The sequence below is a fragment of the Pelodiscus sinensis genome, chromosome 4, assembly GCF_049634645.1.
Source record: "Pelodiscus sinensis isolate JC-2024 chromosome 4, ASM4963464v1, whole genome shotgun sequence".
In the NCBI taxonomy this organism is placed as follows: Eukaryota; Metazoa; Chordata; order Testudines; family Trionychidae; genus Pelodiscus; species Pelodiscus sinensis.
This window is the reverse complement of record NC_134714.1, coordinates 121371065-121397142: the sequence shown is the minus strand read 5'-3', so window position 1 is coordinate 121397142 and position 26078 is coordinate 121371065. Positions and strand designations below refer to the sequence as shown.

The 26078-nt window shown below is 42.3% G+C and overlaps 1 protein-coding gene across 6 annotated transcripts in view; it reads left to right on the top strand.

Moving 5' to 3' along the window:
- LRRC56 (leucine rich repeat containing 56) overlaps positions 1 to 26078 on the top strand; it is a 95952-nt gene that overhangs the window by 25442 nt on the left and 44432 nt on the right. For 4 of the 6 annotated variants that reach the window (XM_075928269.1, XM_075928266.1, XM_075928267.1 and 1 more), the window contains 2 exons: positions 10985 to 11072; positions 16194 to 16254. The exons of 1 other annotated variant lie outside the window; for it this stretch is intronic. In XM_075928269.1, the coding sequence (XP_075784384.1) occupies positions 11033 to 11072; positions 16194 to 16254 (101 nt within the window). In that variant the 5' untranslated portion in view covers positions 10985 to 11032. The remainder of the gene's footprint in view (positions 1 to 10984; positions 11073 to 16193; positions 16255 to 26078) is intronic. One more of the 6 variants, XM_075928271.1, reaches the window with a different exon arrangement.

The following is a 26078-nucleotide window of genomic DNA, read 5'->3' as shown; positions in this document are numbered from 1 at the left end:
AAGCAGTCACGAGCAAGCCATGCCCAGGAGCCATTCTCCTGTTCATCGCTGGTGCAGTGTTGCTTCAGGCACGCTGAAATGCAGTTACATCTAGGGTTTAACACCTGCACAAGGTTTCAGGCGGGGGGCCGTGCGGGCTGCCTTCCTGCAGAGCCCCCATCAGAATTACTGTGCCCTCTTGGCTTAGGAAAAGAATAAACAGGAGGATTGGAAATTAACCCTCCCAGTCTCACGTCCACTAGGCAGGGAATAAGCCATCTACGTTAGGACCCAGCTGGAGTATCATGTCCAGTTCTGGGCGCCACATTTCAGGAAATGTGGAGAAACTCCAGAGAAGATCAACACAAATGATGAACGGTCTAGAGAACATGAGATATGAGGCAAGGCTGAAGAAATTGGCCTTGTTTACCTTGGAAAAGAGAAGACCAAAAAGGGACATGAGAGCAGCTTTCAAGTATCTAAAAGAGTATCATAAGGAAGAGGAAGAAAAATTGTTCTGCTTGGCCTCTGAGGTTAAGATGAGAAGCAATGGGCTTAAATTGCAGATATTTAAGACCAGGTGAGACAGACACACACAGGCCCCATTTAAGTCTGTTCTGCTGATATTAATAAAACGCAATAGTTACCCAATTTATACCCATGTCACAGCACTTTTCATGAGCAATGACAGTCCAAGACTTTAACTACTAAAACACATATCAACAGAAGATCATTACACTGACTACTTTTTGGTTTTGGCTCCCACTCGCCAACCACGTGTTGATCCCCACATAAACCCAAACTGCTCCGTGGGGCGCAAACAAACTGGCCGTGGGCAGCATACCAAGTTATTAATAAGTATTTTATAAACCTTTACCTTTTCTCTCTGCTGCCATGTCTCCTCTCCTTGTTCCATCATCTCCCCTGGTGCATGCTGCCCCTCTACTCCTCACCCTCTTCTACTGTCCTGACTCCTGCCCTTCTCACTGCCCTCAGCTCTCCTGCAACCTGCCCCCCTCCATCAGCCCTTCACTCCCCCCTGTGCCCACTCCCCCAATAGCCCCACTCTGATCAAGTGAGCTACGCCTCCTCATCCCCTCTTCCATTACCTCCTTCTACACACCTGCCCTGCCTCTCTCCTCTGGTGCTGGTCCCTTCCCTGCAGGTGTCTGCCCTTCTGCTTCACCCGAGAATCCTCTGGCATCTGCACCTTCCCTTAGCCCTGCAGCCTCCTGGTGCCTCCCCCTTCCCTTATTGCCCCCTTTTCCCTCTTTACCTGATGGCCACCCCCTCATCATCCTCTGACCCCATTCCCCTCATGCCCCTCTGTGCCCTCACACATGACTTGCTCCATCCCCACCTTTCTCATGCCCACTCCTTCTTTTAAGCCTTCTCCTAGCACCTTCCCCTATAGCCCCCAATGCCCTTCCCCTCTTCTCTCCTCTCCTCTTCTCTCCACACATCACCCTGTCCCCCCTCCCACTGATACCTCCCCTCCTGCCCTTTCCCTCATTGTCTGCAGTGCATATGGTCCCCTGCCATTTGTCTCTTGGTGCCTTCCCCTTTCTTCCCCTCCCCACAAGCCTCTTCCCCAGCCCCTCTGCCGGTGCACAAGCCCCTTCCCTACCTTCCGTGTTGCAGGGCTGGAGTCTGCACTCAGGCCCCGCAGTCGGAACCTGGAGCCAGCCACGCAGCCTGCCTCCAGGCACTTTGAAAATCCCGAGCGTGATGTCACGTCATGTCACGCCTAGGCTCTGCCCACTTGCAACACCGTGCATGGGCAGCAGCAGGCAGTGAAGGGAAGCTGCCCAGAGCTGCGCACGGGACGGGACAGGGACAGAGGGACGCACGGGGGGGCCAACAGGAGAGGCCAGGGCTCGCTCCGGGCAGAGCCGGAGGAGAGACCCAGCTCCACATAGTAGTGGAGCAGGGCTCCCGGCTCTGAATTGTAACGTCAACCCCGGCAGGCTGGCACTTCCGGGTGCAGGGGCACAGGGCCCCCTTAGGCGCGGGGCTCTATTCGACCGAATCAGTCGAATCGGTCTAAGGCCGGCTCTGCTCCCAGCCGCTCCCCCCGCCCAGCTTCTGCATGCAACCAGAGGCTCCCAGCTGGGAGGCGGGGCCACAATTGGCACTGGGAGCCTTTGGTTACATGCAGAAGCCGGGCAGGGGGAGTGGCTGGCAATCCCAGCCACTGCCCCCGCCCCGTCCCACCCGTCTTTTGCACGCCACCACAGGGCTCTCAGCACCAGTCGTAGACCACCTCCCAGTCGCTCCCCTGCCCCCACCAGGCTTCCATCCGGCGCCCTGCCGGAAATTCAGAAAATACCAGACATTGCACATGTCCGGTATTTTCTGAATTTTTCTACCAGACAGAGGGCACAAATACCAGATTGTCCGGTAGAAAACCGGACACCTGGCAACCCTAGTCTATATCTATGTCACAGGTTCTCAAAGTGGGCCACAGGCCTGCCCAGATAAGCTGCTGATGGGCCCATGCCACTTTGTTTACCTAAAGAGTCCAGAGATATAGAGCCTTGCAGCTCCCAGCGGCAGGAAGTAGTGTGGCCCAGGCTGCTACTTCCCGCAGCTCCCCTTGGCTGGAAACAGCAAACCACAGCCAATGGAGCTATGAGGCTCTGTGGCTACAGACACTTTAGGTAAACAAAGCGGCACAGACCCATCAGTAGCTTACCCGGGCAGGCCTGTGGCTCATTTTGAGAACCACTGGTCTATGTCTTGCCTTGTTTCATATACAGATATGTCCAATGTAGTTCCTTCCGTTTGTTATTAACGTAGTGAGGTAGGCATAAAATAGTGCATGTAGCAGAATCATAATTCAAAACTGATATAATTAATTATTTCTAAAGAGGAATTTCCACATAGACTGTGTGCTGGAAATCAGGGTATGTCTACACTACCCTCCTAGTTCGAACTAGGAGGGTAATGTAGGCATACCGCACTTGCAAATGAAGCCCGGGATTTGAATTTCCCGGGCTTCATTTGCATAAGCGGGGAGCCGCCATTTTTAAATCCCCGCTGCTTCGAACCCCGTGCAGCGCGGCTACACGGGGCTCAAACTAGGTAGTTCGGACTAGGTTCCTATTCCGAACTACCGTTACTCCTCGTGAAATGAGGTGTACCGGTAGTTCGGAATAGGCACCCTAGTCCGAACTACCTAGTTCGAGCCCCGTGTAGCCGCGCTGCACGGGGTTTGAAGCAGCGGGGATTTAAAAATGGCGGCTCCCTGCTTATGCAAATGAAGCCCGGGAAATTCAAATCCCGGGCTTCATTTGCAAGTGCGGTATGCCTACATTACCCCGCTAGTTCGAACTAGCGGGGTAGTGTAGACATACCCTCAGAAATTTAATGAAAATTTAATTTTGATTCCTGAATAGAGTAAAATCATCCAAATGCCACTCTCACTTGCCTCTTGTTAGTCTTCAGAGCCAATTATAAAATAGTGAAGGTATTTTAACTACTTTCTAAATTTATCAAAAGTGCCTATATTTTTTCCACTTCTGTCAAAGCATACTTGAAAGCCATTCTGCCTTTTGACAAAGGAAAGTGATATTGGTGCGTCCCTCTGTCAGAGAATGATGCACTGAAATCTGTTGTGTAGAAACCTCTTATTTCCCAATATATGGTATTTACTGAGTACTAGTGAAGAACAGAAAATTTTGGGGTCCTGGAAAGCTGAGGAATGCTGTGGTGGGGACAGGCTGTACCTTCCTGCATGTCACACAGTTGAGCTTCATGGCTGAGTTTTGTACAAGAGTGATGAGGCTGAGGCTGTGTTTTGGACAGGTCAGGGGAATTGTGGAAATATGGCCATTGCATCTGTGAACTACTTAGATCCACTGGTCCTCAACTCTAGTTTGGTGGGAGGGTAAGTTGATGGCAACCAAAAAGTCAAATGAGAACTCAGTCATTGCTGCAGGAAGAACAGAAATCTAACTGCAGTAAGTTGAAGTGCTCCTTTACATTCTGCTCTATAAAGGACAGTGTAAGTACTCTAATACTGCAGCTCCTGGAATTCAGTTCTAAACTTTCATTTTTTTAAAAAAAGTAATGTTGGAGCACTCCTAGTTGAGAAGAGAAGCTTGAACAAGTAATTTGAGTGTAATCAATACAGTGATGTTTGCTTGAGTCTGCAGACAGTCTGTGTCAATAGCCCTGAGAGGTGTGAACTGCACCCTGAATCTCACTGGAGTATAAACTCTTGAGAACCACTATTCGGGCAGGGTGGGGGACTTACCAACACCAGCTCAGAGGATTCTGTGTGTGGCACAAGAAGAAGTGCAATGGGCTCAGTCACCCATACAGATGTACCCATCTGCTGCCACTACCTCTCTGGAGTGAGAGGGGAATCCTGCTGTTTTTGAGTGGGAAAAAATATCAATTATTAAAACCTGATCAATGGAGGTTACATTTTTCAAAGAACTAAAATACTGTTTAATTTCATTTGTATTTCTTTCGTCAACCTTCCAATTTACACTTTTTTTTTTACTGTAGTAAGAATCACAATGGGATGCAGGTCCATGACTAAGGTTCCTAGGTGCTATGTAATAAAAATGATAAAATAAAGAACTCAAGAGTGCACTTTCAGTTAGATAAAAAATTACTCTCCAAACTGCACTCTTCATATTTGATGTTCTTCCTGTTCATGAAATGTTTAGATGTAATCATTTCTTGGTGAGTACAGAATATGAATCCCTGAATAGTTGGCACATATCATATGCCTTGTTCTGTTTCTTTTGACTGCACCGAATGACTTTGATGTCTCTGTGCAATCTACTTGTTCTTAGTTAAACTTTGACAAAAGATTATGTCTAGTATAATATATAATGAGACTAAAAATTACATAACACAAATCTCCTGGGAAACTTCCAAGGCAACCTTGTATGTAGTGCTGCTGTGGCCATGTCAGTCCCAGGATATTAGAGAATCAAGGTTGGTGATGTAATTTCTGTTACACACACACAGTATTTGGTCCAGTGTGTGAGAGAGGTGCATTTTGGCTACATGGAGTTCTTCACCTTGAAGGGTTGCTCAGAACATGTGCTAACTACATATGCCAAATAATCTGTTCCATCTTGTGACACTCTTAAGTACTTTTCGTGGACTTGAGGAGAGGCTGTGCAGTTCAGAAACATGTCTCTCTCACCAACAGAAGTTTGTCCGATGAAAGAAATTGCCTCACCTACCTTGCCTCTCCAAAGTAGCCTTTTATTTTCTTAGGAGTGATCCAAAACCCATTGAAGTCAAGCAACAGATACCTCTGGATTTTCGTGGGCTTTGCGACATTACTTCAGCCAGCATATATCCCTTCTCTGTCCAAAGCCATATTGCTTTTTTATTAAATAATAAACTATTATGAAAAAGCTTTAATCTCTAGCAACTGAAATTTCATTTTACACTATTTTTCTTGTATTAACTGCCAGTTAGATCCTCCTACAAATATGAAAGTATTTCTTTTTTATCAGTGAAGTTAAAGTAGTTTACTTTGTGTCCACACCCTAATGTGGGTTGGATCAGGTTCAAGCACTTCAAGGTTGCATGTTTTAAAATTGATAGAGAAGTCCATTTGTGAGAACAAGTATTAAATGAATGTGTTTTGTCTATCCAGTTTCTACTGTATATGGTCACTTATTTGCGCTGGAACCTGACTTTTGTGTTGGCATTTTTGGAACACACTTCCTCTTCAAAGGAAAAATTATATGACATTGTCAAGGAAACATTAACAATGTTTACAGCTTGTTTTAATAACATATCTAATTTATCTATTCTTTGACCTCTCTGTTGGTAAAGTTGAAACAGCTGCTTCCATAAGTCACTTCCTCAGTTTTTTCAAATATAAAAATAGAGCCACTACTCAAACACTTAATCTGAAACAAATCTTTATGTGGGAAGTTTTTAAAACAACTGTATGCCATTAATTATCAAGATGTGTGAAGGTTTGGTTTTATGGTATCTTTCTTACTATCTCTTTGGCTATTAAAATTTTGGATTTTATTACTGAGTTCTAGTCTCTGCAGTGTTCCAAAAAAGAAATTGAATACAAGAGTGAAATTAAAATAAAAAGGCAACCACACATACACTAAAACAGGGCTACATTTCTATCACTAACACGGCTACATTTCTATCACTAAAACAGGGGTGGGATTTTTCTGTGGGTCAGCAGCCCCCAATCCAAAAAAGGTTCCCCACCCCTGCACTAAAGCCAGATGTATTTTTCATTCATCTGAGAATATGCTTAAGACCTGATTCTGCAAACTCTCTGTACAGGCAATCTCCCCTCCTGTCCCCAACCTTGAAGCATTGTGTAAGAACAGAGGTCCAGCTGCACAGAACATGTTGCAAGCTCAGAATCTTAATTCTTATTTAGTGGATAGTGTTAAGGGTATTTGACTCTTGCACCTTATTCTTATTTTATGGAGGCACTGTTAGTTTAAGAAAATATTGGTGTTCTCTTTATAGTATAGTTTTTTTGGGGGATGAGGGAGGAAAAGGGTATTTGTGTTCTCTGGCCCTGGGAAATCCTCCAGTGAAGGTTTGTTTCAGATTAGAATGTAGAATCAAATGAAGTAAAAATCTTAAATGGGCCTAAATGTTCCATAGAATTTCTATGAATAATAATTCCATGCTCCAATAATAAGAATATAGTAGTAGGGATATATTATTGACCACCTAATCAAGACAGTGATAGTGACTATGAAATGCTAATGGAGATTAGAGCGACTGTATTGTCTGGGTACACATCACCTCAGGACGGGATGCAGAGAGAAAATTTCTTGATATCTTAAATGACTTCTTCTTGGAGAAGATGGTTCTGGAACCCACAGGAGAGGCTATTCTTAATTTAGTCCTAAGTGGTTCAAGAGGTAAATATAATTGGTTTGCTTGGAAATAGTGACCATAATGTAATAAAATTTAACATCCTTATGGTGGGAAAAACACCTCAGCAGCTCAACCACACAAAAATGGGGAACCACACAAAAATGAGAAAGATAGTTGAACAGAAATTAAAAGGCAAATTGACAAAAGTAAAATCTTTCCAAGCTGTATAGAAACTTTTCAAAAACACCATAATAGAGGCCCAACTTAAATGTATATCCCAACTTAATAAAACACAGTAAGAGAACCAAAAAAGTGCCACCATGGCTTAACAACCAAGTAAAAGAAGCAGTGACCGATAAAAAGACATCTTTTAAAAAGTGAAAGTCAAATCCTGGGATACGTCTAGACTACATGGCTCTGTTGACAGAGCCATGTAAAATAGTTTACTCACCATAGTCAATGAAGCGAGGATTTAAATAATCCCCGCGTCATTAAAATAAAAATGGCCACCGTGCTGTGCCGATGATCAGATAATCCGGCACAGCACGGCAGTCTAGACGCTGCGCAGTCAACAAGGGAAGCTTTTGTCAACCACGCCGTGTCTAGACTGCCGCGCTGTGCCGGATCAGTTGATCATCGACACAGTGCAACGGCCATTTTTATTTTAATGACTCCGGGATTATTTAAATTCCCGCTTCTTTGACTATGCCGAGTAAACTATTTTACATGGCTCCGTCAACGGAGCCATTTAGTCTAGACATACCCCTAGTGAGGAAAATAGAAAGGAGCATACACTTTGTCATGAAATTTCACTATATGATTATGTTAAAAATATGTTTCCAGAGATTTTACGCATAACAAATGATTTTATATCTTAGTAAGGTACTGATTGGGGGGAGGGTTCTCTTAAAACTAGTTCATTCAGTAGTCAGGAGTAAAAGGGAAACTCATTTGCCCAGCTATCTGGAAGAAAAGGAATGTTGTCCCTTTAAGGGCTCTCTTCAACAGGGAGTTTAAAGGAGAAAAGGGCTGGAGAGAAAGGCTAGGAAGATTTCTGAAGCAAGGGCTTTTTTACTATAGAAATTAAAATGTGTATTTTAGATAACGGTGGTCTTTTGAAGAATTTATTTAAACTATGTCTGAAGATCCAAGCATTTAAGGCTAAAGTTGAATACTCAAGATTGTGTATCTAAATATCTACGCAAGGATTTTTTAGCAATGTGATTTTATAATCTTCAGCCGCAAACTAATGAAAGATTTAAAGTAAATTTTAAACTAAGAACCTGTAGACATAGTAATGCACACCTGTTTTTGTCAGTAAATTCAAGGTTGGCACATGCCTGTTAAATAGCGTTATTAGAACTTAATGGCTCTTTCACAGTTTCAGTGTTATGCTAATAGGTCTGGCAAGCTGCAAGGCTTTTCACTTTTAAGTTAACAGATCCACTTCCAAGGAAGAGTCAGGAGCCTGCAAGCTTCAATGTGTGCAGTAGGAGCCTTCAGAATGGTCAAAATAGGGTTAGGAAGAAGGGACAGATTGAGCACTAAGAACCAAGGAAGGCATTGCCTTCCCTTGCCTCTTATACCTGCAACCCATGTCCCTCACCTACCTTGTCTCTCTACAGAGCTTATAGTCACAGACATGGCTGCTTTGCTTCTAATATATATAAAATTTTTGGCTGAGCAAGGTGAAGCTACATTCACCTTTCTGTTTGGATGTAACTTGATAAGCTTACATTCAACACTCAGTTATTGATAACTTTAGCTATTCTTCATATCTTCTCATTGTTACTTTTATTAATACTTGCACCATCCATGCTATAGTTTCATTTTGGCAGGATAGCTACCTTCCAAATATGCTCTTTTAATAAACTTGCATATGCTTCCTGTGATAACAGTGTCACTTTCAAAGAATTTACCTGCTTTGCAGCTGTCTGTCATACCAGGTACTCCATCTTGCTGCTGCCTGTTGTACTCAATATGTCATGTGGTTGATTCAATGGTGATTATAGTGAAACATTAACTAATCAAAGAAACTCATCTGATGGAGGGAAGAACTGGGAGCCAAATGGTTAAAGTATTTGGAAGAGCCTAGTGAGGACGTTAAATAATAGCAACATTCTGACATTATTTCTTCCCTCCCACTCCAAATTACAAACATGCCTTGATGTATATCTTATATGCGCCTGGTCATACGCGCTTGACCTGGAGCCATAGGTGTAATGACGCTGTATATGGCATGTTTCTCTCAGAGCCCTGCATGGAGCAGAAATCTAAGGAATTTTTTTAGCTGAAATCTGAGCAGGAATTAATGATGCTAAATATATCAACTCCATCAGAGTCCTGTCAATTCTACTGCACAGACACAAAAAAGGGGAGAGTCAACATCAGCACCATTCCTAAGAAAGTCCTGGTGGAGGTGGACATTGGGCAACTGTGCAGAGAAAATGCTTGGGGACTGAAGGAAGCCTTTGATTTTTCTGCAGATCTTTGAATCTGCTGAATTTCCAGGTTTCCTTCTGTGAGCTGCCTCAGTCTCGTCCTCAGTGAGGCAAGGATCAGAAATGTTGTTGAGTTTTCTAATCTAGTTTAATCCTTCTGAGAGATGATGGCATCTATCACTAAACCAGCACTAAACTGTGTCATTTATTGGAAAGCCTTACTGCAACAGTGAGTGTATCTTGCTGTGAAGAATTTCTGACTTGTTTTCAGGAGAACATCACATGTCTTTGGAGGCAACTAACTCTATCAGAGCAGTTTCTGTGGGAGATGATGATGTGGTTGTGGCAGGAACACTCAGTGAGATTCTGGGTGTGTTTGGGCAGTTTTAGGCTATCATCTTACACCTTTATCCCCCTCAACTAATAAAATCTAGTGGGGACAAAATACATTTTATACATTTTATTGGAGCCAGTGCTCTTAAATCTCTAGTTTTAAAAATCAGTTTAACAAATATTTAAAGCTCAGTTTTGTATTAACACAATGCTCTCTTTTAATGAAGAAAAATCATTAGATAGACCAGGGCTGAGTTTGAGCCCTTCCCTGAAAATGGACATGATACATTAAAGTTAACTGTTGTGTCCACTTACACTACATCTGAATTTGACCCAATGTGTGGGAATATTGTAATTCCAACATCTCTATGTTAAGCATCTAACGATATTTCAACACTTAACTCCTGTTGAAATCAGTGGGAATTAGGTGGCCAAATAACTTTGGGGATCAAATGCTACATCCTTGTGTTTTCCCCAAAATACATAAACAGTGGTGGACTCAAACGTGTTGTCTTTCCACAAATCATTTCCCTGCTATAAATGTTATTCTCTGGATTAAAACAAAATAAATGAATTAGACTGTAACTTTTTAATGTTAAACATTTTCCTATATGTGGGGACCACCTATCTGTTTTCTACTCCCCCATCCTCTTTGTAATACAAGTGCAAAGGACAACCCAGGTTTTATAAAGCAGAATGCCAATATGCATGTGTATGTTGACTTTTGGAACTTTGGTGGGTTTGAGCCTAATCCAGCGAGGTACTGAGTGCCTCTTGCAAAGTATGGAATGCACTCAGTTTGCATTATTGAGCACTTCACAGCATTTAGCCCTAGGACCAAGATCTTCAGAAATGAGTTTGACTAAAGATTTAGTCTTTAGAAGTGACTTTATAAAGGAGCCTGATTTTCAGAAGGTAGATTGCTCAGCGCTTTCTGAAAATCAGGGTCCATTAAGACCTTTCAGATTGGGTACTTAAAATCACTAGTCATTTTTGACAGTCTTTGCCTAAGAGAGTAAACAGCATGACTATGAAAAAATTAATATCAATATATACATGTCCTTGATTGCAGTAGGCATCGAGTGTGGAATTCATCTTTGTGTACAGTCCTAGTACAAAGTTTATGTAGCACTTAAGACCACAAGATCATGCTTCAATTACCCTTAATTAGTGTGTAAGTCTTGTACTGGGCCTCAGTGCAAGGGTGAATTTCATGCTAAGTGCAAATTTTTTGTTACTAAGGGTTACATGCAATCCAGAGTGATATGAAGCTCCTAGCAGAAATTAAATTAGAGTAGATTGAAAAGTGCACATTGTCATGCTATGGAAGTGCTTCTAATCTAACACCTGCCTTGCTGTCTGTGAATTCACATCTATTCTTATCTTTACAGAAAGCACTGACAGGGGTAGATGATCTGCAGCGAGTGAGGGCTCTAGAGATGCGTGTGGACACGAGAGAGAACAGCTTGGGAAACTTTGGTGAGAAAACACTTCATCGTGTGCTCAATCTCTTACCTTTTTATTTATTTTGGCATGGAGGAGCATACTGAACTTGAGGAGCTGGTGGCTCAGAAAGCAGTGGAATGTGTGAAATACAAGATTTTCTTAAAACACAGGCCGCAGTCAGTATCTTATCTCTGCTTTTTAGTGTGAAGAGCGGAATTGAATCCTACGTATTATATGTAAATGTGATGAACAATACCAGTCCAATTTGGCCTCTATTCAGTTAGTACTGCTTGTAGCTTAACAATCAGGTTTAGCTAATTTGGTTTTTTTAGTGTTTCATGCTGGATTTTATGCTGCTTGGATGAATAATGCTGTACACAAAGGAAAACAAATAAGAATATTCCAATCTAGCTTAATTACCACTATTCCTAGATATGATTGTTCAGAGATCTGTGAGCCAACTTCAAAATTGCAACTGCAGTAATCTTGAAAAGCTGCATTTGACACCTTTAGTCTTTAAACTAGCATGTACAAGGTTTTCTGGTCCATTAAGGCTGCTTTATGCTATTCCAGGTGCACAAAGGAGCCTAAACTCATATGAACTGCCCAGCAGAAGATTTTACTTGTAAACGGAAATTTTCTGCTGGCAATAGGTTCATCCTTTTGGCCCCTGACACAGAATAATAGAAGTGAAAGGAACATTGAGAGGTCATAATGTCCAGTCCCCTTCATTCATGGCAGGACCAAGGAGGGACAATGTGGGGGAGAGGAGGCGCAAAGGATCAGGTGTCTCCCAAAAGCCTTGGGGGGAAGGGGTTAGGGACCAGCAGCTTGTGGGCAGAGCCATCCTGTCCGTAGGATGGTTTGTCCACCCAGGAGAGATTCAAATGGTGCCCAGCTGATTGGCAGAGTGCTCAGTCACCCATAGCTGGCAGCATATTTCTATTGATGATGCACATCTGCATGTGCCTTGGTGCACATAACTAATACCACACATGGATGGCAAAAATAAGAGAGAATATTGCTCTGCTTTCCTGACTCCCAGGTGTGTTGCTCTGCTTCCTGCTGCTGCTAAGTGCGGAGCGGGGTGGCAATTCCACCCTTTTCCTCAAGAACCCTCTCCTGACTACATGCCCTGGGGAATTAATGGGGAGGGCAGGGCTTGGCCCCGACAACAGGGATCGGACCTGTCCCTTGTATTCACCAGCAGCAGAGGGAAGTGGAGCAACCCGGCCCCTGTCTGCTGTGCTCCACTGGCTCCCAGCTGTGTCACTCAGGGAAGATTGCTTCAGGGAAGGGATGGCACCTCTCCCACACTCACTGACAGTGGAAAGTGGAGTGATATGGCTGGAAGCTGGTGTAGCAGAGTGGGTTGGGGCTGGGTCACTCGGCTTGCCCCCACTGCCGCTAGTGAATGCGGGGGGTGGGGAGCCTGACCCCTACTGCTCACACCAGGTGCCTCACTAGTTCCCCAGGCTGCAATGCTTGGGGGGGGGGGACTAGGAGGAATAGGTGGAGTAGGGGTGAGATGGAAATGGAGAAGGGGTGGGGAGGGGACGGAGCAGATGTGCGGGCTTGAGGGAAGGGGTGAAGTGAGGGCAAGGTGGGGGTGGGAAGAGATGGGACTCTCCTGGGGTAAGGGTAGGGCAGGGAGGAGTCACATGGGGGGCAGTCATGTGGCCTGCACCCCTCTTGTGTCCCTCCCCAGAAGTTACAAATGGGACTAACTACCATCTAGAGTTTGACCATCCCTGACAGGTGTTTGTCTAAACTGCTTTTAAAAATCTCCAGTGATGGAGATCCATCAACTTCTGTAGGCAGTTTATTCCGGTGTTTAGCCACCCTGGCGGTTAGGAGGTTTTTCTTAATGTCCAACCTCCCTTCCTGCAATTTAAGCCCTTTGCTTCTTGTCATCATTCCTCCTCTTTATAACAGCCTTTTAAGTACTTGAAAGCTGTTACCATTTCCTCCTCTCAGTCGTCTCTTGTCCAGACTAAAAAAACTCATTTTTCCAATCTTCTCTCCTAAGTCTTGTTTTCTAGTCCTTTAATCATATGTGTTGCTCTTCTCTGATCCACCTATAATTTGTCCACTTTTTTTCTGATTGTAGCTCCCAAAACTTGACACAGTATTTCAGTTGAGGCCTAATGAGCGCGCACGCTAGAGTGTTGTCTCTCGTGTTCTGCTTTCATTAGTTCTGTTAATACATCCCAGAATGATGCTTGCTTTTTTTGCAGTAGTGTCACACTGTTGACTCATGTTTATCTTGTGGTTCACTATGATCTCTAGATCACTTTCTGCAATACTCCTTTCTAGGTGGTCATTTTCCATTTTGCATTTGAGCAACTAGAAATTAAGCTGACTGGTCTGTAATTCTCTGGGCTGTCCTTATTTCCATTTTTGTAAATGGACACTTTGCCTTTTTCAAGTCTTCTGGAATCTCTCCTGCATTCAATGGCTTTTCAAATATAATCGCAAATGGTTCAGATATCTCCTCAATCAGCTTCTTGAGTATTGTAGGATGCATTTCAGAGATTTGCATTAAGATACTGCACTGCACTACTTGTATGAGGTGAATTAAAATATTTTTTGTTGCTCACCATGCTAAGTGTGTGTGTGTGTGTGTGTGTGTGATTCCATTTGTTCAAGAATTCCTTGTAAATGGTAAGAGCTGGACCACCAAATTTGATATGCAGCTTCCTCTTATCCTAACTTAAAGCAAGGTCAGGGTTTGGTTGTGCCAGGAAAATGGGATGTGCCTAGAATCTGATTGTTTTACATTATGTGGAAAGGGACGGGGCTGAGAACAAGGACAGCTATGCTCCACAATGACCACAGCGGGCAGCGAGCACAGGGGACAGTTATATTGCAGAGTGACCACAAGGGGCAGCTGCATCAGGAACAGAGTGGCCATCTGGAGCCAGAACTTTCCATATTGCTGGCCCCCATCCATGAATAAGTGGTCCTCTTACCTCTAAACACCTCCCCCCACCACATCTCTTGGCCCCAGTGCCAGATTGTGGGAGGTGTCACTGAGTAGCCCTGCTGCTGTGGGTTGGGGCCAGACCACACAGGAGCCAGCAGCCAGCGCTGGGCACTGCATGAAAATATATAGAAATACATGAAAATAGATAAAAACAAAGGTAGGAATTTGGGATCTTGGTCAATGCATAAGAACATAAAAACAGCCATAGTGGGTTGGACCAAAGTATCCAGTATCCTGTCTTCCCACAGTGGCCAATGTGAAGTGTCCCAGAGGGAATGAACAGAACAGATAATCATCAAGTGATCCCTCTCCCTGTCACCCATTTTCTGACAAACAGAAGCTAGGGACACCATTGCTACCCATCCTGGCTAATAGCCATTGATGGATTTATTCTGCATGAATGTATCTGTCTAGTTCTTTTTTGAATCCTTTTAAAGTCCTGGATCATCACAACATCCTCTGTCAAGGAGTTCCATAAATTGACTGTGTGTTGTGTGAAGACGTACCTCCTTTTGTTTGTTTTAAACTTGCTACCTATTAATTTCATTTGATGGTCCCTAATTTTTAGGTTTATGGAAACAAATTAATAAGTTTTCCTTATTTATTTCTCCATAAAAGTCATGATTTTTTAGTCCTCTATCATATCGCCCCTTAGTCTCCACTTTTTTAACTGAAAAGTCTCAGTTTTATTAATCTCTCTTTATTTGGCAACCTTTCCAAACCCCTAATAATTTTTGTTGCCCTTTTCTAAACTTTTTCCAATGCCAAGATACCTTTTTTGAGGTGAGGCGACCACATCTGCACGTAGTATTCAAGATGTGGGTGTATGTAATGTGGATTTATATAAAAGCAATAAGATATTCTCTGACTTATTCTCCACCTCTTTTAAAATAATTCCTAACATTCTGTTTGCCTTTTTGACTGCTGCTGTACATTGAGTGGATGACAAAGGAGGGATCACGTGAGGATTATCTGTTGTGATACCTCCCTCTGGGGTATCTGGTATTGGCCACTGTCAGCAGATAGGATACTGGGCTAGATGAACCTTTGGTCTGACCCACTATGGCCGTTCTTATGTTTTCAGAGAACTATCCATAATGATTCTAAGATCCCTAGTGGTAACAGCTAATTTAGCCTCCATCATTTTGTACATATAGTTGGGATTATATTTTCCAATTTACATTACTTTGCATTTGTCAACATTCATGCAATTATAATATGATGTACTTCTGACAAATAAGATAGCACCTTTTGCTGATGATCTCAAGAATCACATTTAAAAGAATATACAGTAAGTGGATTTCAGTTCCTTAAATGAAGTATGACTTGGCTGTAATAGGAGTATGCAACAATTCTATCTCAAGTTACTATGGTATATGGCTAAGAGCAAACTATAAGAAACACAGGGGGATATGTTGCACACAGAGGAATATTGTAAATCTTCCTTAACACTTCAGAATGGTCATCATTATTAGTCAATAAGGATAAAGAATCAGACTAAAGCCAGACTAGATGTGGAAGGTTGGCTTAAGGTACACAACTCCAACTAAATAAAATACGTAGCTGGAATTAAAATACGTAGCTGAAGTTGTCTTATCTTAAGCCAAGCTTGACGCTGTCTTTACAGAGGGAAGCCAACAGGAGCCAATGCTTCCATTGGCTTCCCTTTCTCCTTGTGACTATGAGGAGTACCGGTGCGGACCAGAGCCGCCCCCAGCATTCACTTTAATGGGTCTTAACTAGACCCACTAAATCAAATGCTAGAAGACCAATCTTCAGAGGGGCAAGTGAAAACATGGCCTTAGCAACACACGATCACCTCGAAGCAAACCTTCTGTTATTGTTTGTTATGGGGAATGATGCCATGTGATACTTTTCAGAGGGGATGTTTCAGAGGTTGTCACTGAGAAGGCATTGCAGTTAACATGCAACTTTATAATGAGAGACTGCAGAGGCTGAAATGTTGCACAACAATGTTGACAAAATCATTTCATTAACTTTCTGAGAAGAGGTCAAACAAACATAAGTCTAGCATGTTAGATGTGGCCAAGGTGGGTAAGAAGTGCATCTCTAAAATCTGTGGGTTGTTTGAGCTTGTGAGGTTGGACATATGTTTCCTTTATTCTGCAACCAGTTCTACAAACCGATTCTTTGTACTGATCCTGCAGGTACCTATCTCCCTAATCTGAGACAGCTGAAATTGAACCACAGTTTACTTGTATCTGTGAGGTAAGAAAGAAACCATAATTAGAAAATATATATATATATATATATATATATATGGAATATTAAAGCTTTTCTTTCCCTTTTGTGTGTGTGTGTGTGTACACGCGCGCGCGCACATGCGTGTTACTTTTATTGCCTCACCCCTTCATAGCAGTTTAGGAAAGTGCTAAATATATATCCAGTAAACTACAGATTTAAGGTCAGATACTCAGCTAATATAAATTGGCCTAGCTCTAGTGATACCAGTGGTGTTACACTAATATATCCTAATTGAGGATCTGGAGTGAAGTCCTGGCCTCATTGAAGTCAAAGAGAATTTTGTCATTGACTTCTGTGAGATCAGGATTTCACCCCAGTCTGTTGTCAAATGGGTTACTGTGGTGAGGTATATAAACCCCACATGGGTACAGAAGGGAGTCAGGAGCATATCTGGGTCTAGGCGACTCCATCCACCTCACCTGCAGAATATGCTACAGCTGGAAGTGGGGCTTAAAATGGAGCCAGACAGCTCAGCAAATGCCTGGCAGGGCAGGGAGAGAGACGTAACCTGAGAGGTAAATGCCCCAGAATTCTTTCCCTGGGAAAAAGTCTGCTTTCTGAGCCCTGAGGGTGAAAAGTTCTGTTACTCTCTTTACTACTTCATGTCAAGCTATAAGATTTTGTTGGGAGAGTGGGTGGTAGGAAGTGGCCCTGGGAGGTCAGCCTGAAGACATGCCTGGGTGCAGGACATTGTCGCCTCTTATAGGGTCCACAGCTGGGTCCTGGGATAGGGTCCAGTGAAGTGGAAGGGCCTGGGCTTTCCTACCAACCCCGCTTATTATAAAAGCATTAAAACCTTCAGTTCCAGACTCACCTTTGGAGAAGTAAGGATAGGATTGAAACTTTGAAACCACTGAGGTTTGGACTGGATGTCTGCAGGGGGTCAACAGGAGGCTTCATGTTCCCCCCAGTTGTGAGTGTGTAGGACTTAGTATTTTCCTTGGGGCCTAATAAGTGACTTACCCAAAGTGTCAGGTGGGCACCCACCACCAGGCAGACCCCCAGTGGACATGAGAATGGCCAATGAGAAACATTGGCAGCAGAGTGAGCAGAGGTCTAATACCCTAAACACTAGGTGTTGTCAGCAGGAGCACTGCCCATCACAACTTGATGGAGAATGTCCTTTCTCATCCCAGGTCTTCTGTAAGGCCTTGGGGGAGGAGGAAAGTATGGAGATACATAAACTGTTGAAGGGGGCTGATGGACAGCCAACAGCTTCAAGCCTCCAAGAAACAGCAGAAACAGAACTGGCTGATTCAACCAATGGCCACGCAACAGTAAGCACCCAATAGCAACAACAACTCATCTGGGACCTCATGGCAAAACCTCAAGAGCAGCAAAAATGCCTGGTCCAGCAGGTGGCAACCCTTTTATACCCATGAAAGACTAGCAGCTGGGACCCTGAACTGCATCTCAACCCCAAGCCTTCTCATAAAAGTCACAAAGATAAGACTTCAGGACAACCTGCATGCTTTCCTTTTCAGTTCTGAGAGGCTCACTGCAGCACTCATTGGCCATCTGTACACTGGGCTATTTTTCTGGCACTTTATCATATTGGACCAGCTCAAGATGTATATTGGACCCTCAGCTCTGTGGACATGCAAGACTATGCACAACTCAAGGCAGCCATTTTAGACCTCTTTGATATTGTGGCCAAGACTCACTAATTGTGCTTTCACCATGAAAAATTTCCAATGGAAGCCTGACCGCAAATAGCAGCCCAGATTTTTAAAGAACAATTTTAGTAGTGACTCCAGCCCAAAAAGCAGACCAGAGAACTGGTGGCCAAGTAGGTCATGCTGGAGCAATGTATAGAAATCTCCTAGCTGAGGGATGGGAGCAGGGATTGTGGCACAGGCCTGAGACATTGGCCATCACAATATGGCTGACAGAAAACTTTATGAGATGTGCAGACCCAGCCAGTGGAACATGCAGGCCTGAAAATGCTCATTAAGATCTACAGATTGTATGAACTACAGACCTGTGGGCTTGGTGAGGGGAGCAAGCTACAAGGAACCACATACCAATTCTAGTCTGGATGATCCACAGCTATTGCAAGCCTCCAGAAACCTAGATTTTGTAGGCAAGCATAAAGACAACTCAACCCTAAGCAGGCATATGACCAACTTGCCAGTAAAAATTGGTGAGATGATAAATGCATGCAAGGTTGCCAAGGGGAGAAAGGGGGGCAAAAGTTCTAGTTTCCTGGGGCCTGTGAGCTCTGGTCCCTTTAAATTGCTGCTGGCATGCTGTGTTGTGTGCTCCAGGTGGCTCTGTGGCTGGGGTGTTCACACTGTGTTCTGGGCAGCACAGAGAGCTGGCTGCCCAGTCCTGCCTCTTCTGTCAGAGACCCTGCCCCTTCCAGGAGCACGGAGCCTTCCCCCCTGCACTTGCTGAATGGACTGTGCAGGCTGTCAGATCCTCCTGAATGCATTACTAATGAAGCAGTGGCTTTGATTTGAACTCAGAGGAGAGTAGATGGTGAGGGACCTCCAAATCAGAGAAGTAAGCAGTATAGCTTCTTGTTCTGAAGAAACTCTGCTGTGAAATGCTACACTAGCACATGCAGTGCAGTTGCAGGAGACAGTTGGAACAAGAGAAGACTCTTGAAAGCATGGCCCTCAAATTTTATTGGCCGAGGGTACATAAAAAGATTATGGACCATTGCACATTGTGCTTGGATTGTCAAAGGACAGTGCCCCAAAGCTCCACCCATGGGTGGTGCATAAACTACCGGCTATGAGAGGCTAACTTCAAGCCCTGTACCTTCTGCCCCTCGCCAGAGCCCTCCCATTACAGCCACCAGTCCCTGCCCCAGATTACCACCCCAAAGTGCTGGGAGGAGATTCCCACACAGCCCTGAAACATCAGGAGGGAGAGTTGGCAGTGTGGCCATAGCCCCCCAATCCTGGGGTGTTGGGTGGGAGGCAGACAGTGCCACAACAGCACTAACTGTCCCACAGAGCCAGGAGATAGGGCAGATGGCACTGCTGCACTCCCTCCAGTCCTAGAGTGTTGGGAAGGCAGACAGTGCCACCACAGCCCTGGAATGCCGGGAGGACGGGTGGCACCACCATGCCCCCCCAGCCTTGGAATGTTGGGAGGGTAGATGGCATGGCCTCAGCCCCTGGAGCCAGGCTGCAGTGTGTAAGCAGAAGGCCAGGGGGTGGAGCATGGGCAGGGCCATGCCTGGTTATTTCAGGAAGCATAGGCTTCCCCAGCCTGTGGTAATCATCCCCCATCCCACTCCCAGTGGTTCGAGTCCCTTTTGAGAGGATTAGTATAGTATGGGCCTGAAGGGAGCACTGGAGTAGAATGTAACCACATACCAGTGCATTCTGGTGATAATGGGTTTCATCACATGGGGTATGTCTAGACTGCATCCTTCTGTCGGGCTTTCTTTCTCGACAGATCCCACTCTAGACTGCCGCTTTTTGCCAACAAAGTGCTGAGTCAGCAAAACGTGGTGGCCATTTTTATGCAAATTAGGCACGGGATATTTAAATCCCTGCCTTATTTGCAATTGGACCTGCCTATTCTGCATCCCTCTGCCGATAAAGGGATGCAGTCTAGACATACCCATGGTGATTAGAAGCCATCCTCCTTTGTACATCCATTGTGGCAGCTATCAACGCCGAGCTGTGCAATGAAGATTTTTGCACAGATGGATACTGAAGGAGATATTGACTGACCTCAACTTTACTTCAAAGCTAATGGAGGAATTGTTTGACCTCTTGAAAATTAAGACCTTAAAGATGTCAGTCTATTATCCTCAGATAGATAAGCTGATGGAATGCTTTAGGAAAATGCTGAAAGAGATACTTAGGGGCTACGTCTACACTGGCCCCTTTTCCGGAAGGGGCATGTAAATTTCATGAGTCGTAGTAGGGAAATCCGCGGGGGATTTAAATATCGCCCGCGGCATTTAAATAAAAATGTCCGCCGCTTTTTTCCGGCTTTTAGAAAAGCCGGAAAAGAGCGTCTACACTGGCCCCGATCCTCCGGAAAAAGCGCCCTTTTCCGGAGGCTCTTATTCCTACTTCAAAGTAGGAATAAGAGCCTCCGGAAAAGGGCGCTTTTTCCAGAGGATCGGGGCCAGTGTAGACGCTCTTTTCCGGCTTTTCTAAAAGCCGGAAAAAAGCGGCGGACATTTTTATTTAAATGCCGCGGGCGATATTTAAATCCCCCGCGGATTTCCCTACTACGACTCATGAAATTTACATGCCCCTTCCGGAAAAGGGGCCAGTGTAGACGTAGCCAGGGAATATATGATCTTGAATCCTGTCATTGGTAGCAGTTGCACCAACCCTACCTTTTCACCATCAACAAAGTACCACAGGCATCTATGGGATTCTCCCCATTAAAGAAAAATATCTTAATAATAAGTTGAGCAGATTTGATCTATTATTAAGAGAATGGATGACATGGAGCCCTATGATGTCATTTGTTTGGAGCACAAAATGCTCATTCAGTCCCAACTGTTCTTGTAAATAGGGGCTCTGAGTCAATGGAAAAACAGTTAAACAAGCAATACTTAAAAATGAAACTCCTCACCTTTCAGACTATGATACTAAGTATTTAGTTTTCCTTGTTCCCTTATTAGTAGCTATAATATTTGTGGTTTAAATAAAGCCTATTTTAATTTTAATTCATCTTTACCTACTTTCTGGAAATGCTGAACTCTGTCATTTCAATCATTTTCATAGCAACCTGCTGTTACGTTATAAACGCAGGATAACGATTTTGCTGCAGGATTGCATAGGAGAAAAAAATTGTGGTGAAAAGAATTATCTTATTGAAACCATTTGTCAATATCCATGGAAATATGGCAAAATAGATTGCTTTTTGAATGTTTGAAACTGCATTCTAGTTTGCCTCAGTCAGAAAATCCCTTTTTAAGCAAATCATACTTCCTAAAACTTCTTGTCCATGATATTATTCCATAGTAAAGATTTCGTGGAATGTTTGAAGGAAATTGGACAGTGAATAAATGTAATAGAATTCAAAAAAATGTGGTGATTTTCAGATTTTTTGTCTATAATGTTTCAAAACCAGTATGGCCTAGGCATTTCACATTTGCTTTACTGTGTTATCCTTCGCATGTACTAGTGCCTTTGGCTTCTTTTGGAGAGATGGGAAGACAGATTAGGCACAGGTTGAACCTCTCTAGTCCTTACCCTCCGGAACTGATCAGTGGCAAACCAGAGAATTTGCTGGACCACGGGAGGTCAATATTGTCTAGCTGCATTACCAACACTTCCACTGCTTACTGGATTCTTAGGAGACAGGGGTAAATTAGAGCTAAATAATAGCACAGAAGACTGAGAGTCAGGACTGGTGACTGTAAGCAAACTTTATGGGAAGCTTGGCCACACCCATGATAAGTGGACATCTGACTAAGTAAAATCATTCCGGACCACAGATGTTGCCAGATCATAGAGTGCCAGACTAGAAAAAGTTTAAAAGGGATTAACTGGAAGAGGTTTGGTCTCCCAGTTTGAGAACAGTTGTGAGCACAGTTGTTTCCAAGATAGTACTTTTCATCATGATGTCACAGTAGTATTGCTTTTAAAACACCAAAGTGAAAATATGTAACTGAGATTTAAGAGAAACAAACCACAATAGAAAATGTTGGTTTTTGGGGCATTCTGGAGCTATTAGCTGAAACACAAGCAATTGAAATAAATACTATGTATTGACAGAATACACTCCAGTAAGTCATTTACCAATTTGCTGTGAAATCTCTGCTGGGCTTTTGCCTCTTATTATTTTGTCCTTTGCAATTGTTTGGTATTTAGAGCTAGTCAAAAAAGCATATAATTTTTTAGTAAAATATAAACAAATACTTGTATTTATTTTAAATTTTCCCTGGTTTTATAACGAAAAACCCTGAAATCTTCTGTTTTTAAAAATAATTTTAATGAAAATTTTCAGATTTTAAAAACTGAATTCATACCTATATATGCATTTTTTTAATCAAAATTGTTTGTCACTGAACTTTGCCCCAAAATATTTTTTTTGCACAAAGTAACTTTTCTCAAAAGTTTTGATGAAAATATTTTGACCCGCTCTATCAGTTATAGACCGCAAATCAAGAAAGCATTTAAGTATGTCCTTAAGTCCCATTGACTTGAATTGAAGCTTTAGGGGGATTTTGCTCTTGTCTTTCTACTTGAGGAATCCAATATCTGGCATGAAAAGGTTTAACAAAATAATTCCTGACACCTGACATTCTTTTGGTCTTGGAAACAAGCAAGAGTTTGTCTTAGTTTAGCAATAATTTGATCAAATACTCATAATAGTTTTAACATGAATATTAAAACTAGGCTCAGAATTACCAGCAGAAGCCAGCCTATACCTCTTTTCAATAAGCATGCCTTCTATATTTAAATTAAATTAAATTACAGAGAGTATGAAAAAGAGGGGCCAAACTGCTCAAGCTAGTTAAAACCAAAGCAGACTGTGAAGAGCTTCAAAAAGATCTCACCAAACTAAGTGATCGGGCAACAAAATAGCAAATGACATTTAATGTTGATAAATGTAAAGTAATGCATATTGGAAAAAATAATCCCAAATATACATACAATATGATGGGGACTAATTTGGCTACAACTACTCAAGAGAGAGATCTTGGAATCATTGTGGATAGTTCTCTGGAAACATTCATGCACTGTACAGCGGCAGTCAAAAAAGCAAATAGAATGTTAGGAATCATTACAAAAGAGATAGAGAATAAGACAGAAAATATCTTATTGACTCTGTATATAACCATGATATACCCACATCTTGAATATTGCATACAGATGTGGTTGCCTCATCTCAAAAAAGATATTGGCATGGGAAAAGGTTCAGAGATGGGCAAAAAAAATTATTAGGGGTTTGGAACAGGTCCCATATGAAGAGCAGTTTAAAAGATTTAGAGTTTTCAGCTTAGAAAAGAGGAGACTAAGGGGGGATATGATAGATGTCTATAAAATCATGACTTGTGGAAAAAGTAGATAAGGAAAAGTTATTTACTTATTCCCACGATATAAGAACGAAGGGTCACCAAATGAAATTTAATAGGCAGCAGGTTTAAAACAAACAAAAAGGAAGTTTTTCTTCATTCAGGGCAGTCAACCTGTGGAACTCCTTGCCAGAGGATGTGAAGGCTAGGACTTTACCACGGTTCAAAAAAGAGCTAGATAGATTCATGGAGGTTAGGTCCATCAATGGCTATTAGCCAGGATGGTTAGGAATGGTGTCCCCAGCCTCTGTCTGGAAATGAGTGACAGGGGAGGAATCATGTGAGGATTACTTGTTGTCTTCCCTCTCTCTGAGGCATCTGGTATTGGCCACTGTTGGCAGACAGGATACTGGGATAGATGGACCATTGGTCTGACCCAGTATGACCATTTTTATGTTCTTAAGTTCTAAGCTGGCAGTGTTCACAGACTAGAATTCTGCCAGCCAAGGTTAAAAAAGCAGTTCTATTAGCCCAAGACATCAGTGGCTTTAAGACATTACTTCTGGTCTCCAGCAGCCTACCTTTATAAACCTGGAGTTACTTAGAGGCAATACTCATACAAGCACAGTATGTTTCCTTGAACTTTATATTTTGGGCATCTGTATTGTGTCACTCTATTATTACCTGTTATTACAACACTTTAAAATAAGATGCTATCATGGGAGCAGCTATGACTGCTACTGTTAATGTTGCTTAATGTTTTCCATCCTAGCACTCTGCTTTTAGTCACTCATAACTGCTCAGAATTTTCACTTTTTGGATTGAAATCTTCCATCATGGTTTCTGTCCAAAAAGTAAATTATTTTTCTTTTAAAGAGGAAATAAGAAATTGTTTATTTTTGAGTATGAGGACAGTGGGGAGAAACGCATTTTTTCATTATAAAAATAATTCCTGAAAACTTTTTTGAATAGCCATTAAGCCAGAATGGTTGGAAATAGAAAGCTGAAAACTAGCTTTTAGTGATTAAACTCTAAGCTGCTAAAGATAGACTGGACCACTGTTTGAACAATGCACATATGGTGAGTAGATCAAAGAAGTGTAGAGCTGGAAGGATCTCAATAAGTCATCTAGTTGTAGCCCCAAGCAGCGAGACAGGAAAACTAAACCTAGATCATCCTTGACAGGTCTTTGTCAACCTGTTATTACAAATCTGCAGTGAAGGGGATTGTTCAATCTCCCTTGGAATTAAAAATTGAACTACTCTTGCAGTTAAAAAATTTTTTTCCGAATATCTATCTAAATCTCCTTTGCTTCTGACTAAGCTCATTCCTTCCTGTCCTACCTTCAGTAGACACAGAGAACAATTGATCACAGTCCTCTTTAATGTAGTCCTTAACATTTTGAAGACGATTTTTTTTCCAGATGTTGCACATGTCTCCAATGTGATAGAAAGAATAATAGAATCATGGCATGTTAGTACTAAAAGGGACCTCAAAAGGTCATCAAATCCAGTCCCCTGCCCTCATGGCAGGACCAAACACCATCTAGCTCATCCCTGTTGATCAGATACTATATTGTATGATATAACAAACTCTGCATGGTCCTGTAATTACAGACTGCATCCTAATGCACACACAGGAGGAGTTATGATGCAAATGGCATATTGTCACTTTCCAACTTGTATGTTTAGCCAGGCAACCTTAAATTTCTCTTAATATAATTTTTTTGTCTGAAATTTACTATTTTTTAATCTGAAAAATAAAAGCATTTTTTAAATCTGAAAACAAGAAATGGCCTCTTCTGGAAATAAAACTATTTATATTTAGGTGCCTAAATGAAAATTTAGGAGCTTACCTTTGGTACCCATTTTTGAAAACCATAGCATTTATTTTATCTACCTCACACTGGAATTAAAGTTGTGTGTGTGACTCTGAGGAAAAAATAGGTTGATTATTTAGTATATTGGAACTGAAAAAGAGTTTTATGTAGAGCTGAGGTATCATTTGGATAGGCTGGCATTTCAGTGGTATGGCTCAGGAATTGAGGTTGGTTGTTGATGTAAAAGGTGATTTCCTGGAGTTTTTATGATTTCACTGGAGGGAATAGAATTGAGCAGCCTTAGCCATAAATTAACGAATTGTCTTTTTTGTGAGGGTAGTTTATAAAGTTTGGAGATACCTCAGAATGGAAGGCACTACGTAGCTGAAGGCTGCTGTTATACATCATGTAGGTGGATGATGAATTCCTGTTTGTCAGTTTATTTTTTCAGTTTAAATTTCAATTGAAATTAAGTTTCCTACACACCTCTTTCAAAAATGGAAATGCTTTTTAAGAATGAGTATATGATGAAAAAGAATTACTTCAGGTCCTTGTTAATTTGCTAAATTATCTCTATCTTTATTGTATTAGCCAAGAAACTCTAGATTTATAAACTGATAATTAAGGAAGAAGCATGGAATGTATTCTGAAGAGTGTGAGTTAAAAGACTCTCTTTCAGTTTTGTGATGACACGTCACTTGTCTTCCTAATGATGACAGCAAAAAAAATTTTTTTTTTCAAAAGTAATGAGCTTTCTTTTGGTCTGGCTAGTAAACCTATATGTTTTATCTAATAGCCTTCATTCTAATTTTAGTGATGAATAAAAAGGCTTCTGTCTAACATTTTTACATTGGAAAGCTTTTTAAAAAACTGAAGTAGATTCTCAGTAGTTTGTGCCCATAACTTTATAGCACAAGCCAAGGATACTAGAGTTTAACTGATTAACCATTTAACTATTAAGCTAGTGCTTATCAGTAAATGGTATCTGTTAAACTCAGTCAGCTCCCAGAGAGGTGGCTTTGC